Source organism: Caretta caretta, chromosome 9 (genome assembly GCF_965140235.1).
Source record: "Caretta caretta isolate rCarCar2 chromosome 9, rCarCar1.hap1, whole genome shotgun sequence".
NCBI lineage: Eukaryota > Metazoa > Chordata > Testudines > Cheloniidae > Caretta > Caretta caretta.
The window spans coordinates 67,209,774-67,229,286 of NC_134214.1; the positions used below are offsets into that span (position 1 = coordinate 67,209,774).

At 39.1% G+C, this 19,513-nt stretch overlaps 1 protein-coding gene across 5 annotated transcripts in view; it reads right to left on the reverse strand.

Annotated features, from left to right (window-relative positions):
* The window catches only part of DIAPH2 (diaphanous related formin 2), an 838,844-nt gene that overhangs the window by 478,257 nt on the left and 341,074 nt on the right, over window positions 1-19,513 (reverse strand). For all 5 annotated transcript variants that reach the window (XM_075132420.1, XM_075132419.1, XM_075132418.1 and 2 more), the window contains one exon: window positions 4,344-4,445. In XM_075132420.1, the coding sequence (XP_074988521.1) occupies window positions 4,344-4,445 (102 nt within the window). The remainder of the gene's footprint in view (window positions 1-4,343; window positions 4,446-19,513) is intronic.

The window sequence follows — 19,513 nt, forward strand, 5'->3', positions numbered from 1 at the left end:
AAATACTCGTAACTGACAACTGTGAATTAAAATGATGTTACTCTAGGATTCTCTTCTAACTTGGATGTTGCCATAAGAGTAAGTAAACTTTCCTCTCAGTGCAAGAACATTAACAATTCACGGAGGACAGTTTAGCACTACAGCATTACAGTGGCTGTCATTGGGTTACTTAAATATCTGTTGACATTATCAAACCTAATAAAAAATGTAAGCCTGAGAACTAACCTAATTGCCGCTTTTTAGAACAAAAAATAATTTGAGTTACATTGTCATTTATGTTGGCAATCCAGTCCAATTTGTAAACAATAAATTTCATACCAGTCAAGATACACTGTATCAAGATACAGAATATAAAAGCTATGTTATCTTTATGCAATCTGTCAAGGTCATGACTATCATCCTCCAAGACAGGATGAATATATGGCATGTTATTAAGTAAAAATAACAAAAAATGAGCATGTAATTAAAAATAGGTTGCATCAACTAATACAACCTCTAAGCTGTTACAACCAGCTTTTCAGATCCATGATATGTCACTAATACACTAGCAATGCATTTAACTTCATTTTCAGTACCATGTTTTTACTTGCGTATGTCAATATTAATCTACCTATCTGGTTTTAAAAGGTAAAGCAACTACTGGATCTGAAAAGTAATCTGTGTCTTCAAACACTTTGTGGCTTTGTGATCATATCAACATTATTTTTTTTCCATTTTCATTTTGACCAATGAAAGTTACTACACCGAATGTAAATTCTAAATATTATTAGTGAAATCACACAATTTTTTTTTCCTTTCATTTTGCTGATTGGCCAGGAAAGTGAAACATAGCTTTAACTAATGTTATTCCAATCAGATTTTTCCAGTTTATAGCTTTACTATTAAATTTATTTAGCACAGATAACAGTTGTTGGCCATAACCACAAACCAATAACAGGTTGAAGAGAAAAGGGTAAATTATTTTTGATTTAATAAACCAAATTATTAAAATGCAGGCAGCTGTGAGAAAACTCATATCCATAGCTGACAGAGGACAAGGAACAAACAAGATTAAGAAAGAAAAAAAAAAAAAGCCTAGAGTTTAGGGGGAAAAGGATACAGTGATAAGGTCTGTTACCAAAGTCAGGTTGCAGGGGATTCCAGATAACTGAATACCAAGAATGATGAGCTTTCTTGAAATCACAAGAAGGGTAAGAAAAGATATCAGAAATTTGTCAGATGTAGTAGAAAGCACACTGCTAGCAAACTATGTTATATTATATTAAATCTATGTGTATATATAAATGTATATATGCACATACAGACACAAACACACACTTCCCTTATTGCAGCTTGATGAGTGAATATAAAGAACAGCCTAATTTATAATAAGGCTGTATTAATTCAAAACTTATTTACAGCTAAGACTGCGTGTCTGTCACAGAGGTTATAGATTCTGTGACTTTCTGTGACTCTGTGACTGTTGCAGCGGCCGGTGCAGCCAGCTCAGGGGCTGCTCAAATACTCGGCAGCAGTTTAGGTGTGGGAGGGGGATCAGGGCTGGGTTGGAGAGCACGGTGGCACTTACCTAGTGGGGGGGAGGCTCCCCCTGGAAGCGGCCAGCATGTCCATGCAGCTTCTAGGCAGAGGGGCCAGGGAGCTCTGTGCTCTGCCCCTGCAGCTCCCATCGGCCGGGAACCACAGCTATGGAGCCAGAACTCATGGCGAGGGCAGCATGCGGAGCCCCCCAACCTTCCCTCCTCCTAGGAGCTGAAGGGACACGCGGAGCTGGATAGGGAGCCTGGGATTCTGCCAACACTTCCCACCACGCCACCACCAGCAGGGGCGCCGGGCCACGCACCGCTGCCGGCTCCACGCCCCCAACCCCCACCAGCATGAATCACAGGCCGCCCACCACCACCCGCCTGCCCCAGAAGAGCACCCGCAGCCCCCAGGACCAAGTTTTAGTTAGGGGTATACAGTACAAGTCATGGACAGGTCAGAGGCCATGAAACTTCGTTTACTGCCCATGACCTGTCCATAAATTTTACTAAATATACCCATGACTAAAACGTAGCCTTATTTATGGCTCATCCCAGGACCAGCAGGGCCTGGAATGAAGCAGACTCAAGGACACAGCTTCTGAGGGAAGAATGTTTCTGATTTTAAACAGAATCTACCTCTATGATAAACATGGGTTGATTAAAAAAAACCAGTACACACACAAACACACACACAAATGCCAATGACTCCAAAGGGAGCCTACATCCTCCTGTGGTGAAAGTATGGGAGCTTTAACACATTAAACATATCAAGGTGGAATGTGTGGCTTACAAACTGAAAATAATTTAGGAGAGACAGAAGATCCTTAGGGAAGACTTCATGGAAACTGCTGGATGACTTTTTCTGTGTTGCCACTGTAACTTAAAGGTTTGGCATTAAATAGTTCCCTTTTATATACTTTTGCACAGAAAAGGAGTAACCAGGGCCTTTTTTTTTTTAGCCTGTAAAAAAACCTAGCAAACTACTTAGCAATAGTAAGGTGTGTCTCAAAACAATTGACCTACTTTTTGAAAAGTATGCCTTCAGACACTGATAAATAGAATAAACTACCTCAACAACAGAATCAACCTGAACTAATTCTTTTCTTGAGGTTGTATGCTACTCTCTGTTACCTTTACCTCTCTTCTCCTCTCCTCCCCTCCAACCACAGGGTCCTCCTGAACCCCCTCCCCAGATTACCTTTGAAGTTGCTCCTGTATAAATTGGTCTCTCCAAAAGGGACGACATTGTAGAACTAGGCCATTCATTAAAAAGCTAGAAAATATATGAAAAATCACTAAACCTTTCATTTTCCAGTTCCTATATTTAAAAAAGCCACATCTGATCAGGCCAAATGTTTTTCCTTTGCCTCAACATCTGAGAAGCGTTGTAAGGACTGACTTACTTATATTTTGTGCAGTCAAACTGGGTGCCCAAACTGAACTTCTAATGCAGCGGTTTCCAAACTGTGGGTCAGGACCCCAAAGTGGGTTGCGACCCCATTTGACTGGGTCACCAGGGCTAGCATTAGATTTGCTGGGACTCAGGTCTGAAGCTGAAGCCGGAGCTCCAGCCCCACCTGGGGCAATGGTGCTTAGGCTGCAACCCCCTCTCACCCACAACCTGGGGTGGCAGGGCTTGGGCTCCGCCCCCCCCGGCCCCTCTCCAGGGGTCATGTAATAACTTTATTGTCAGAAGAGGGGTCGCAGTTTAATGAAATTTAAGAACTCCTGTTCTAATGGATATCTGCTTATAACATTTTTCCCAGGAGAGACTACGATCTCTAGCCAAAATTGCAGTTATTTTTGTGACAATCTGATTTACTGCATATATAGCAATTGAACTACACACTTTTTACAAAACACTTCTGGATAGTACTTTTGGAACTTAGACTTTACTACGTAACTTATGCTATATTGGAACATTTGATTTAGAGATGAGTCCTAGTCACAAATGGACACATTTTGATTTTCTTATTTTGGTCATACTTTGTCTCCGAATAGGGACTACTTTTTGGAGACAAGTGCTGCAACTCAACATGAGTATCATCAGAATCTAGCCCAGAATTTGGATCCAGATCTGAAATTTTCCCAAATGCAGAGGTTTTACTAGGTTTTGCAGTCAGGTCCACAATTTATCTGAATAAACAAAGTTTATTATAAACTCTAAATTTATTGATTCGTCTTAATAAGATATCTTGGATCTTTTCTCAAGTTCCACTCCTTTTAGTAGCAAAATGATATATGTTACAAATATATGAGCATGAATAGCCTAATTTTTTATTGCAAGGCGAGGGAGGAATATCTGAACTGAGAAATAATACATAGGCTAACTCTTTCAATTGCCAATGCAGTCTCTTAGATATTAAGTACAAACAACAAATGGGCGAAAAAAATCATCAGTCGATGACTCTGCATAAATGAATCCTTAAGAAGTCCTAAAATGTACCTCTTCTGCTCTATTATTTATCAACAGCACTCCATTGTCAATCAGCAGAGAGATTTGATTTGTCATAGAAATGACTTTTATAGAAAGTGGCCGTTAATTATACATCACTGTTCCTTTCAGTGGTACAGTATAGAGTAGGCTCTGTTAAGTACCTGTAGGGATTCTATTCCATAAGAACCTTAATTTCCTGATTTTTGCCAATATTGTGCAAAATAAATGAGAGAGAGAGAGAGACAGACAGTGGTCCACAATATGTGCAGTCTGAAAAACATGCATTAACAGTAATGAAAAAAATCAATACACTATTTAAATGTTTTTCCTTTTAATGTATCTTATAAATGACAACCCCGGCTGAATATTAGTCGAATACATACCACAACTCCAAACTGTTCTGGCTCACAGAGATCATCATATTCATGCTTTAACTGGGCTAAGGCACTGAGTTCCTTCTGTTCAGGAAGATTCTTCACCAAATTCTGGAACCAAAGAAATAAAAAAGCATATTACTTTACCTTCATATTCTGCTAATTGCTGTGATTTTAATGAGCATTTGTTAAACATTTTATATTGTACGATGTTTGTAAGATGACTTGGTAATTAAGGGAATATTGTGAGACCCTCTATTTTTTTCCCCATTTGGATATTTCCAATGCATGCAAACATTGATCTCTTAACGTACAAGTAACACAACAAATCAGTAAGTTAGATGGGTTTATACAGATGTCAGCATCTCCACTAAACAGCCTCTGTGACAGGAATCATGATTTTCCAGTATTAAAGAGTTAGGGCTGTGATCTCTGAACCACTGGCACCAACACATTCAAGTATTAGTCATTGGCTCCCAACTTTTTTTTTTTTTGCCCCTGTGATTTCATCTTCCTCATTAAATTATAAATAAGGAGTATTATCTTCCTTCGCACCCACATAGAAAGCAAAATTTTACTTCCCAAAATAACTCTGGGCCTTATCCACAAAAGCAGTCTGCAGTCATCACTTGAAAGACATTTACACAGAAATGGAAACCATTCCAAAACTGCATAAGTCTCTGGGGCTTTAGCTATTAAGCATAACTTTTCAACCTCTTCTCCTCTGATAATGCTAAGCAAGATGTAAAATTGGTTCATAAGCTCATCTCACTATACACAAAGAAAATGCTGCATGTATCATATGACCAATTGAACTCTGGCAAAAGGACAGGCCTAATTTGCATGCCCCTCTTCATTGCTTTATTTTAAATAAATATACTTTGGGTAGTACAGGTGTACAGAAATCCCTAATTTTATAGTTAAATCAATATATTTAAAATTTATTCTTGCACAGTTTTTTCTTTGTCATGTGTAAGAAGAAAAGACTAGCTTTTTTTTTTTTTAAATTGAGCAGGATATACTTATCTGCTCTAAGAGACTCAAGGATCTTAGGTTTCCTGTGAAACACAGGTGTCCAGCTGGATCATAATGTTGCCAGGCTGACAGAACATGTGTACTACTATTGTACACACTCATCAATGCACTAGTTCCTAGTGGCTGTCCTTCCCTCTGCCTTGCCGCCACAGATCGCCATTGCTCACCGATGACTTATGGTAGACAAACTGGGAAGACAGAAAACTGGAGCACTGATGGCAGAAGATAATGTCTGAATCAGCTCTAGAGTAGCATAAGGATTTTATAGGATCCCTTGTGATGAATGCTTAAGGACCCATTTTTTTCCCCCTACACCTTTACAAAACAGTTTCAGATAGCATACATACAGTCTAGTCCACCTGGACTGCCTTTGCTGAGTTCCAGAATCTGCTATCTAATAGACTACGTTGCAGAAAAAGGTTGAATACATTTAAGGACGCTTTCCAGACCTACAGAAGGGAAGCCGGAGCAGAAAGGAATAAAAGTAATGCACACCCTAACTAAATGCAAGCCATTCTCACAAGCTAACATTACACTATCTTACTGATGTACAAACTCCTCTGGGAAGTGGACGCAGTTCAAATGTCCTTGCTAAAACTTATAGGACTTATTACAGTCTCCATCACAGTTAAGCAACATCAGCTGCTTGCTGACCCAAACTGTGGTCAACATGTATTTCCATATATTTATGTTAAAAAATCACTTTCATCATTGAATATATGTTGGAATTCAAATTACAAAAATTGTATCTCTGACTCACTACTCATGTTTCAGCCTACTGTAGTTTTGTAAGGCTACTACAACTAAAGGTTTTTAAATGGAAAACTTCGGTATAGATGAGTCTGTGACACCACTGTAACAGTAGAATACAATCTTTCATGCATCATAGCTTTCACTTTATGGTATTTCAGAAGTGGGATGTAAAATTATTCCTGTTCATAGAATGGAGAACTTAACTACTTTCCACATTTTGGCAATTTTCCTACAGCATTCCCCAAACTTTATTTTCCTTAAATGTTAATTGTTAGTTAAGTGAAGGTATTGAACTATAATGCCCTTACTTTCTTACCAAAACCTAACTGTTCTTTCTCATCTCATTTCAACTCACTGAGCCATGCTACTTGCAGAAGAACAGAATTGGGCTCTCCATGATTAAGTCCATCATATTGTACATAAATTGTGTTTAAACTGCAAAAGACCCTAATTTATTTTGTCAAACTCATTTTAGAATGGCATAACTATCACTGTGCCTATGCCATCTAGAATTAAGTAGTGTTCTTATAGTTGTTTTGCTTTTTAACATTATGATTTCTTTTTCTCATGCTGGTTCTGTCCATAGACTTTGTTATGGAGAAACACGCTTGATTTCTTTTTTAGGGAAAGCCCTGGCAAAGACTGCACACAATACCACACCTGCTCTTTATTCTAGCTCCAAGACCTGCAACATACCTGTCAGTCACAGATTCTAAAAGCATACTGTACATAGTTTTCAAAAAACATTAGTTTGCAAAGACATTTGTTTTATACATGTGAACACAATGCCTAAAACCTTCAGATACAGGATCAACAGTTGGCAGTTGTGACTCAAATGACGCAAAACCTCACACTCACTGAGTTTGGATAGAATACTAAGAAAGTTTCGTACTGATTATATAGTACAACCCCTTCAATACCAGTTACAAGCTTACATGAATTAAAAGCAGAGCTGGTAAAGTGTCAGTCCTGTAAGAAAAAAATAGAAATAAATAGAATATTACGTGACCAGTTCCAGTCTAGTTTTCACAGTTCTGAAGAACAAATCTTTGTCCTTTCCTTATTTCTTCATAGGAAAAAATGCACTTGAATTGAATGCACACATCGATCAAGATACACGTTCCCATGAAATAAAAGTGAAAATGGAAATTTGCCTCAACACATTGTCATGAATCCTTTGCTCTATTTGATGCTTAAGTAATAATTACCTCTATTTGTTTTTTCTATATAATAAATTCTCACAAATTAAATATCCAAGGAAGCACATAAAGAAATTTAATTTTTGTGACCTTGGGGAAAAGTCATTTTGCCCATTATTACTTTCATTTTCCCTTTAAAAGAGGATACAACTTAAATTTAATTTACACATAGCATTTCAGGGAACTGACAGTGTCTCAGAATCTTTCAGTCAATGTCTTTTAATGGTTGCAACTGTCAAAATGCTCCTCCATAATTCATTTCCCTTTTCAAAAACAAAGCACTGACACAGTTAATGTAGTTTAGTAAGTGTGCATTTCAAGGTCTTCTATTTTACTTGCATAATCCAATGCAACATGGAAAATACTAATATTTAAAAAGAGCTGCAGGGAACAAAGTAAGCATACATAAATGCACTCAAGTTGTTCGTACACAGACACCCTGCACACATTATTTCTCCAAGGGGGAAGTCTTGTAGTTGTTGCTTCAAAGCTGATTTTATCAGTCACAAATACATTAACAAGGTAACTAACTGTGCTTCAACTGCAGTAATGTTAAAATGTGTTGAAAACAAGCAGAAAACAAGCAGGTTCACAACTTTTTTTTTTTCTTTTTAAGTTTACCCAGCCAAGAATTTTGTTTTTGTTTTAAAACCAAAGGTTGTAGAAATCTGTGTTTTGCTACTTTTGTGTCTACTTATTTATGAAATATGGATAAAAAGTAATTTAGGAGTATTTTATTATAATATTTAATATTAAACTTTTTAATCATGTATGTTTCCAAATGGTCTGGAACGCCACTGCAGCTAATAAAATGTATTACAGTGTATTAATAATTTGGCAGAGTTAAGTGCTATACAGACAAATCATGCACAGAGATCTCAATATTATAGAAAGCAAATGATGGGAGAAAGGAACACAACGTACAAACAGAGCGTCCAGGGTGACAGCAGGAACACAGAACTAACAAGACAGCTGCCCATTTCTTGATTATTTTAGAGTTGCAAAGTTAGTTATCTAAACTCAGGGATAGACATCGTAACAGAAGTGAGTCTTCACTTAAATCCTTCCGCGCAGAGTAGCTCAGGAATGGTGTTCCTTGAGTGAAGAGCAGAATGAAAGACACTTGTGGGACAAGTAGGTCACTTACTGAAGGAAGAGGACAGGGAACAACAAAACAAGAGAGAAGGTTGAGTAAGGAGGGGCAAGGATATATAGGGCTTCAAAGGTGAAGGTGAAAAGTTTAGTTGTGATGGAGATGGGGAGACCATGGGAAAAAAAGGGTTGAAATGGTCAGTTTTCCTTGTAAAGACTATTTTACAAGGACTAGTGAAAGATGATCTGATGCCCACTGAAGCTCAAAAGAAGGTGGTTTCATTTTTTCTTCCCTCCTTTACCTCAGATGAAGATCAAGTCTACAATCTTGCAACTAATATCACATACCCATGGAAGACACTACTACTTTTTTTTTTTTAACATATTTTCTAAAATATCCAGAACTGTTTTAATAAGACATACTATAACCAAATATAGTCTCATCTAATCATCAGGAAGTTGTTTGTGTTCATCCCTCCCCACTCCAAGTTAACTGTTTAAAGATATTCAAGGTATTAACTGAGGTACAAAGTTAAATTTGCTATTGTACTAATAAAAGAAAAAGCCTCTTCAAATACAATCGTTATACTTCTGTTTACCTTGTGTGATAATCATGTTTTTATTTCCCAATAAAGTGTATTCATTTCCAAATTATTTTTACTCAGGTTTATGATTAACTACATCTACTTATGAAAATTACATAAACTTTGGTACGAATTATCTTCTTTTTTTTGTTACTGGTTCAATTTGCTTTAGAAGTAAAATGATAAACCATCTCCAGACAGCGAAAATGGTGTTAGAATCAAACAGACTGAACAAGCAAAAGAGTAATCCTGCTGGGATTACATTTAGAACAAATAGCAGATGTGTGATGATAAAATTATTTCTGCTGTTTATTATACCTCTGTTTGCACACACTCAGACTGCAGCACAAATGCTCATTTATTATTAAGACCCATTTTCAATTTAAAATATCTGCATCATTTTGAGTCAGCAACTACTACAGAAAGCCAAGGCTCCTCTACAGGATAACTAAAACACACCCCAAATACAGGTATTTATGGAGCTATGCACGCGCGCACACAAACACACACACAGTTGCCAGTATTTATGGAGCTATGGAAGCTGGGAAGGTTCCACACGCATGTGCACACACATCAGATACAGGTATTTATGGAGCTATGGGCGTTTGGATGGTCCAAGTTCATGGAAAAGTTGGTACTGTATTAACAGTTCTCATTTTATGGGACTATTCTTTGGGGCTGGAATAAACATCCTATACAAGTCTGGGTACACGGAGACCTCCTGGCTTGGAGTTTAATCTCCAATCAGACAATCTGCACCATCCTGATTGCCAGTTTTGCCTGCATACAAATTTTGAGAGCGGTAACAAGATAATTTTTGAGCTGCATCGTCTTCTTCTTCTTCAAGTCTCTTATTGACATCTGAAATGTTAGCCATGGAGAAGTTTGAATAATGTCAGGCCCTGCCCCCTTTAAATCTTTCCAGGTAATTAACACTCCGGCAGCCTGGGGAACAAACTGGGTGGCAGTAATGGGGATTCATTGAGTATGTTTAATAGGTCATTCCAAAATATACTAATTAATCATATATGGTTACTGAGGGCTAAGTAAGACACTTTACCCCTGGAAAGGGGAGAGAAAACAAACATCTAATCCTACATTACATGGATAATTCCTTCTAGAAGAACTTACATCTCTTGCAGCTCTGAAGCCCAGGAAGTTCATGGAAGTAGAGGTAATTTTCTGAGAGATATGGTCCAGAGTCTATCTTCATAATCAAACAACTAAAAATGCATTTTGATATGCAAAATCCTTTTTTCTTGAGAGGAAATTGATTAATGATCATTCTTATAAACTTGAAGAAATTAATACCAAGGTACTGGATTCTAAAAATCACTTATTTAATAAATAAATATGATTAATGATTTCAGTGAAGCTCTTACTCAAAATATTGTCATCATGGCAATGAGTACACAAATGGACTGAGATAGCATGAAGAGGATTTTCTCATGCTACAGAATTTGGAAATGCCTTAGGGATTCAATTCAAAACACATTAATGATTTTTTAAGATGTTTTGTTAATTTGCTTTTTGTTAAATGATATGGCTCTTGCTTATACAGACTAAAGCCAGGAATTTACAATGGAACAAAACAACATTATTTTGGATTGCAAGCAAGAATGCTGATTTGTTATAACTCTCATGACAGTTCCATTGGATTAAGGCTATTATCCTTGTGTACAGAAAAATACCAATGAGAAATTACAGTCTGCCTATCTAAAATTCACCAGTGATTTACATTGAGTAGAGGATTCACCAAATTCTTTCCAGAATGATTGTGTATTATTTGTTAAGGATGTGACCTTTCACTGCAGAATGACTTCTGCCTTTTTTGCACCGCTGCCCAGAGCCCCAGACAGATATAGTTATTCATGTACTTCCAGTTTTAAAAGTTATTATGATTTGAGATCTTTGGATGAAAGATGGTGTACAAAATGTCAACTATTACTGAAACTACTACTTTTGTCCATCCACTGTTTTAAAATAGACCAGGATTTTTCACCATATAGGTTTCCTGGAACACTTCTTTATGAAATTATTTTTTACTTAACTTATCCAGACATTATTAATAAGTGAGGGTAGTCAATAAAACATCAAATATGAAGCTTTAAAGTTATGCACAGATACAATGTAGTGATTGTGGGAAGATAGGTATTAAGATATTAATTTGATGGATTTGCAGACTTCCTCCTTTAATTATTGATCTTATCTTGATTAAGAAAAATAAAACTAAATAAAAGGTTATATTATAAGTCACATCCTGGAACAGAACCATAATAAAACAGAAGATGAAAGTGTATTTCCAATTATATTATATACCTGAAGCTCATAACATATATAAACTTATTTAAAAAAAAAATTTCTTTTGACAATCTCTCCTATCAATACAATGTGTCTAACATATGTTCTGAAGATAGAACAACAGGGAAGTGTTGGCATATTCTGATATATACAAAAAAAGGTTTTCAAAAGTACTTGTTATAAAATGAAAGTTGGCAACAATTTAAGTCACACATCTCTAAAAACCTCAAATATAATCACACAGAATGAAAGACATTAATATGCGAAGCATCTTTACAAGTCAGTCTTTTTGTCTTTAATTCAGTCCTAAAAACAATCTTCAGATTCCTCACTATGCTAACACAGAATACCATTCCACACCTGAGGCATAAAGTTTAATACTGATCTAATGTCAATGATAATCCTGTTGTATTACTTAAACCTCTGAAGGTAGCAGTACACGAGGATATGTTTAAATCTGTTTATTTTGCAGCTACCCAGAAGAATTAACTAACCCAAATAAATAAATACGATCAAATACACTTTTCCTTGATAATTCTAATTAATCTCTGAGAGACAGAGAGAGAGAGAATCACTGGCAAACTGTGATATTTTAAATTAAAAAAAAATACATCACAGAGTATGAGTCCAATGCTGTGGCTGTTAAGATGACAAAGATTATTTACCAGAAACTGAAGTTATCTGAATGTATATTTCTGCCTAGCTATACTGTAGAAGTTGCACATATTGCTTTTCAGGAGGTCCCAAGAGAAGTTGCAAAGTAAAATCATTGCTAAAAGGAGGTACACTTAAGCCTATGCATTCATTAGAAAATCAGTTTATGTTAGAACATGACTTTGAATAGGGTTAATCACAACAGGATGTTATGATTAGAGGTTATGTTAGATGTTTGAATAGGGTTAATCACAACCGGATGTTATGTTAGAACATGACAAAGGGTTAATCACAACCGGACAATGTGATGTTAAATGTGATTGTTCTTGACTAAAACTGATCAAAAACAGGAAATGGAAAAGTAACAAAAACATTGTGCACAGTCACGCTCATTGAAATTCTCAGGGGTATTTCCATATCAAAATTTGAATGCAATGAAAAAAATGGCCAAAATTTAACATTTAAAAAATTTACCAACTCTATTGCTAACAAAATCACACAAATATCATATTCACTTTCACATACACAGAGATAGCAAGTTCTTCATAATAGGTTATAGTTAAGGCTGTCCATTGCAATGTGATTTTCATTTCTTGTATGTGTATGATGAGAATAAGGACATTGTTTAATTGGAAATGTGATAGAGACATAATTCATATGCTGGTGTGGCTGAGCGTGGCAATGAAGATTCACACTCTATTATGTTCATGTTACTTAAACATAAGATTTATGTGTGTTTTTTTTAAACCATTTGAGTGGTGTGGAAATACAGCTGAGACATTACAACTCTAAGTTAAAGCTTTTCCATGGCAGTTTCCCAGTATTATTTAGCACCAAAACTTTAACTCTATTTGGCCTACGTCTATGGGAGGGAAATCTTGCTCCAAAAGACCTTACAAAGTGTACGTGAATGGGTCTCCCTTTCTGCAGACATTTTCAAGACCCTGGGTAATGTGGGACATATTGCAATTTCCTGCACCTGACAGGAGCAGTCTGTCCACTGTTCTTAGCCAAACAGCGGCCACACTGTCGGGTGCAGTGACTTTGGGTCTAGATGGAGTTTCTGGCTGTGACCTTATGAGATCACATCCAGAAAGTGTGGGGGCTGGATCAGAGGTTAAATGGACATCTAAAGCAGATCTGTCAGCCCGAACTGCCTCAGCCACTATAGAGATACCAGAATGATCATAGCTTTGTTACTTGAGTTCAGAAATCACCCTGGTAATCAGAATATGATTATGTATATGAAGATGTATATGAAGATATACAGAAGATGTATATGAATTCTTTGTTCCTCTGTAAGAGAGTCATGCAGTAGCAACCATGGACCCTCTTGAGCAAAAGTTTTAACATTTTGCATTGTCCTTTCTGACAAAGTAGTCTTCCATGTACCCCACTGATAGAATATCATTTCCATGAAGGGTGTGTAGAGGGACCATGTGCTCAGGAAATCTGCTCACTTGTTGATTCCTGGAAAGTTAAGGCCAGTCATGTCACACTATTTCCAGAAGTTGATGTCCTCCAGGCAGAAGGATGAGCATCCCATTGGAGGACAGGCAGAAATATTGTACAAGCTACCCCGGTGGCTCTGGACTCTAGAATGGTTGCGTGTAATCCCATGTTGTTTGGGTATCAGGTCTCTGTGGTAACATGACATGGTACTATGACCTTTGTTTCTTATCACATTTTCAGTGAAGAACAGACATTCCTTAGCCCAAGTTGGAGAGTTTGAAGGCAAAGTTTGACAAGCAGCTTCACGTAAATGAATGCCAGCACATGGCCTACCACTGAGAGGTATGTTCATAAGGTAATAGCTGTGGCTGTGATGATCAGCTCTGATGTGGCTCCTGACATTCCCACCAAATTTGTTGTCTGGCCGACCGGGATGACAAGGGAAGCAGAGGATGATTGTCTCCTTTGGCACCATGACCATTTTGATTATGTCTGCCCTGAGGTTCAGCATGAGCCCATTGCCCCTGTCAAGGCTGATACTTGTAGGGCTTTCAGTAGGGGAGGGTGTGTCAATCCCTCAATGGATCTCAGGATGGCCCTCATGTTCTTCAAGAGGGTGAAGTGCTTTGTCAGCCTTCAAACTGAAAAGCTCCATCTCTTTGTCGAGTTGCGCCTCTGGTGGAGCTCCGAAGGCTCATCTCAGGATTACATGGTCACAGCCACCAACCTTACAACCATGTCCTAGGCTGCCCTGGCAACCATCTGGCCATGAATAGAATTTCCTTTATCTCCTCCCTACCATCATCAGGCAGCTTGGACAAAAAGTAAGTTGACCTCCTCCTTGTCAGGACATGTTACTTGGCAAATAATGTTTGATAATTTGCCACCTATAGTTGCAGTGAGGCCAATCAATAAGCTTTGCCCCCAAAGAGATTCAACTTTTGGGGTCCTTTGTCCCTGGGTGTACATGTACCTTTCACTGACTAGGGTTTCTCTTGTACCATTGTTGACTACTAATGACCTGAGGCACTGGGTGGGAAGAGAAGTGTTCTGAATTTAGCTGGGGCACTTGGTAATGTTTCTCTGCCATGTTGGAGGTCAGCTGAACAGCGTATGGAGTTTGCTAAAGGGCTTTGGCCAATTCCTGTTTGCCTTTGCTAATGGGGGAATCAATGCTGGCAGGGGACTGATGCAGCCAGGATATCACAGTTTGTGTGACTATTCACAGACAACCACCATCTAAATATCCAGAGTCTCGGGAAATATGTATTAGAAGATCCTAGGTCAGGGATGGGCAAGCTTTTTGGCTGGAGGGCCACATCAGGGTTGCAAAACTATATGGAGGGCTGGGTAGGGAAGGCTGTGACTCCCCAAACAGTCTGGCCCCCAGCCCCTATCCTCCCCCTTCCATTTCCTGTCCACTGACTGCCCCGACCCATCCAATCCCCCCTGCTCCTTGTCCCCTGACCACCCCCTCCCAGGACCCCCACCCCTAACCACCCCCGGGGAACCCACCCCCTATCCAACCGCCCCTTCTCCCTGTTCCCTGACTGCCCCGACCCCATCCACACCCCCGTCCCCTGACAGGCCCCCTGGGACTCCCACGCCTATCCAACACCCCCTGCTCCCTGACCCCTATCCACACCACCACCCCGTAACAGGCCCCCCAGGACTCCCATGCCTATCCAGCCCCCCCCATTCAATGGTCCCCTCCTCCCTGTCCCCTGACTGCCCCCTGGGGCCCCCTACTCCCTGCCCCCTTACCATGCCGCCGCGCTGCCTGACAGGAGTGGTGGGCCAGAGCGCTTGCAGCACAGCGCGCTGAGGCTGCAGGGGAGGGGAAACAGCAGGAAAGGGGCGGGGTACTAGCCTCCCCAGCCTAGAGCTCAGGGTCCGGGCAGGACGGTCCCGCAGGCCGGATGTGGCCCGTGGGCCACAGTTTGCCCACCTCTCTCCATGAAATCACCAGCCACTGGGGCTGGTTGGACAGCTCTGTCTCGAAACAATTAAGAGTCTGGCTGCTCTGTCCCCATTGTCAGTGTTCTAGGCAGTGATAACCACTGAAAAGACTGATCTCTTCCTCTTTCTGGATCTATACAAAGTGAACTATCTATGGGACACATGCAATGATGTCGAGCCACCATGACATACAAATTGGGTACCCTCCTACTTGTGTCCTGTCATGCCAGTGCTGGATCAGTGCTCTGTAGCAGGGTCTCCTACACTTGCTCCGAAGTCATCTGTGAAAACTAGTGTTGAGGACTCCCTGCTCTGAGCTGGACAAAATGCATAAAACTGCTGGAGCAGATGAAATTGGACTGCGTCTCCCTTGACTTGAAAGTCCTCTACGTGAATGATTTGCACACTGCACATTTATCAGAAATGTGTGTCTTCCTCGAACAGAAAAGAACTTATTTGAACAGAACATTTACATTGGCTATGCCTGTTGACAAGAGGAATGATTCTGCCACAGGCTGGGCAGAGCCCTAAACCCTGAAAGCTTACAGTTCACCATGATGGTTCTCCACTGTACGGGGCATAGAAAGGGGTATGTACAACTATCTCCTCTAACCTTTTTCCTTCTTCTTTTGTTAGTTCTTTTATTTCAGATATTATATGAGAGAGAGGGAGATCTTCACCAGAATAACAAGGATGACCAGCAGGTAAAACACTTGCCAGGTTCCCTCTCGCTGCCACACGCTCTAAGAAGAAACTGAGGGAAAAATGTGGTTGCCCTGCCTTTTATGCTTTTGCGTGGGAACACAAGGTGGGCAATGGAGCATGCAGTCCTAGCATGGGAGCCAGGCTGAAACATCCTTGAAGGAGGATATTTAGTTGAAAGTTATACGTTTGATAAAAAGGTTAAAACTGGACATTTTTATATCTTAAAGGTATTACTTTTTTATAATGGATAGAAGGGCATGGGGACAGCATTCTGACTACAGTGCAAAGAACCAGGATGAGGAGCTCACTGTGTTTTAGTGATTACCCAGTGCTAGGGAGGCCAAAAAAGTGACCTGGAAAAGCTAGTCGGACACAGAAATTGCCTCTCAAATTGAGACACAATTTTGCTTCTCAAACAAGTTTTGCTGCAAGTCCCCCCTTCCCTATCACCACATCCCAACACCAGAGAGAGAGCAGGGAGAGGAAGAGGCTTGCTGTAAAAGCAAACTAAGAATCCCTTCATATACCTGTACTAACAGGGAATACTGTCCAGCTGGCAGACCTACTGGGATATGCCAGAGAGCAGCCTGGATATGGCAATTCTTGCCAGGCCCCTAAGAAAAGGATTCCTTTTGTCGAATCACAATGGGATTGCAGAAGACTAAGGGGGTAAGGAAAGTGGTAATAGACTGGTGGTTTTATGAAGGCAGCAGCATTCCTTGGCATAAATAAGTTATGACAAACAAAATTAATAACAGAAGCATTTAATAAAACACTGCCACAAGTCTTACATTTAGTTTAACTCCACCTACATAGTAAGCATAGGATGTTATTACCAAGGTATTTTTTAGCTAGAAGGATCTGAAGGAAACAGGCTGCACAGCTACATGTCAAAGAAGAGTTATTTTAACTGTCTGTAACTCCTAAGCAGCTGAATAGATTTAAGTCAAATTTGCCTGCCGGGGAGAGGAGAGGTGTTGGAGAGCCTTTACCATAAGTATAAGTGTCACAAGATGGATGCTGGTGTACATTTGTATTACATAAAGATAATTAATCCCAATCACAACTGCAAGTCTCAGTAGAACCTTAAATATACAGTTGCTACGAATACCTCCATAATAAAATATAAAACTGAACGAAAAAAGGAAGGTAGTCTCATACAAACATGAAGAAAAGTGAAAATGAGGATGACAAAGAGCGTTCCATGGACATATCAAATGAATCTTTACTATCCTAATTTATGATATTATAATTATATATGTAACAGTTCGGAAAGGAATTTGTTCACATAATATGATCCAATAGAGCAGCATAAACTAGCAAAATATGAATGTATTTTGAAAAAAAAACATGCAAATTCATAGCAGTTAACATAACTGGGGACTGATGCCTTACACGGTCATATATTAATCAGTCTCTGCAATAACTCCTGACTTCATCACCCTTGTTATATGGCAACACAAAGCTGAACCCTCTTACAGATTTTGAGCTCACAAAACTGAGAAAATAACTATTCCCTTGGCTCCAGGACGGACAATCATTCACTAAAGACTGACAACTTTTCAATATTTTTATAGCAAAACAACATTGACATTAAAAATAAAACCCACACACACACTTCCTTGAGTCAAGAGAAACAGGTCAGCCTGAGCAATCATTTCACTCTTGGGAGCATACTGCTTGTTATGCGACAGTTCCACCTTAATAAAATAAACTCAGACAACCAAAAAAACCAAACCAAACCAAAAAACCAAACCAGACTTTTGTAATATTTGAGTTAGGGTTGAGAGTATAGGTACTGAAGGGTACTGAACTTCAGAAGCATATACTAATTATACAAAAACAATCGGTAAGGCTTTCTCCTGGTTTTGGTCAGTAATGAGATTAAAGAATTTCATTGATGGATAAAATCCTCTAAGAGTTACAGCAGCTTCCTCTACTTTGTACCAAAACTGTGAAGGAAGTGCAGGAGACATGATGTGACCTCTATAGGTATGTCTACACTCAATTAAAAACCCACAGCTGACCCATGCTAGCTGTCTGGAACTAAGGGGCTCAGGCTAAAGAGCTGTTTAATTGCATATAGACGTTCGGACTCAGGATGCAGCCTGAGCTCTCGGATCCTCCCACACCAAAGGGTCCTAGAGCCTGGGCTCCAGACAAATCCTAAACCTCTACACTGCAATTGAACAACCCCTGACCCCAAGCACCGCCAGTCAGAGTCAGCTGGCACGGGCCAGACAGAGGTTTTTAATTGCAGTGTAGACATCCCTCGGCCCGCGCCGCTTCCCGCAGCCCAGATTGGCCTCGAGCAGTGAACCGCAGCCAGTGGGAGCCGCGATCGGCCAAGCATGTAGACGCAGCAGGTAAACAAACCGGCCCGGCCTGCCAGGAGGCTTACCCTGGCGGGCTGCATGCCAAAGGTTGCCGATCTCTGCCCTATCTGTACACAAATGAAAGGGCTAAAAGACACTTTTTTTCTTTCTTTTTTTTAAAAGGAAGAACACTTTTAGACTCCACTGGCAAGTTTTAAAGCCAGTGGAGCATATGTGCCATTCTGCTATGCATGTTCCATGAGAAAATAACTTTCACTGTCCCATGCACTAGATTTTGCCGAAGTATTTTAAAGTAAAATTAATTTGAAATTTATAGAATTAATTGTTTTGAAGTTTTGATGTGGCAAAACACTGTTAGAAGAATTTTCAAAATATTACCAATATTTTTTTTAAACACATCTCTTGCAGGTATCCTGTCAAAATAACATTAAATTTGGGTAAAATTATTATTCTTGTTGACATTTTTGTGACTGGGCACACTTGCAAAATCTTATATAAAACACAACTTATCTACTCCTGCCCCCCATGAGGATTGTAAGGTGAGGGCAATATCATGTTAATAATTAGGTCTGTCAATTAATTGCAGTTAACTCAGGCAATTAACTCAAAAAAACTAATCATGATTTTAAAAATTAATCACGATTAAGCGCACTTAAACAATAGAATACTCACTGAAATACATTAAATATTTTGCATGTTTTTCTACATTTTCACATATATTGATTTCTATTACAACACAGAATAGAAAGTGTACAGTGCTCACTTTATATTATTTTTATTACAAATATGTGCACTGTAAAATGATAAACAAAAGAAATAGTATTTTTCAATTCACCTCATACAAGTACTGTAGTGCAATCTCCATCATGAAAGTGCAACTTACAAATGTCAATTTTTTGGTTACATAACTGAACTCAACCAAAACAACGCAAAACTTTAGAGCCTACAAGTCCGTTCAGTCCTGTGTTTTGTTCAATCACTAAGACAAACACGTTCGTTTAAATTTATGGGAGATAATGCTGCCCACATCTTATTTACAATATCACCAGAAAGTAAGAGCAGGCATCTGCATGGGACTTTTGTAGCCAGCATTGCAAGGCATTTACGTG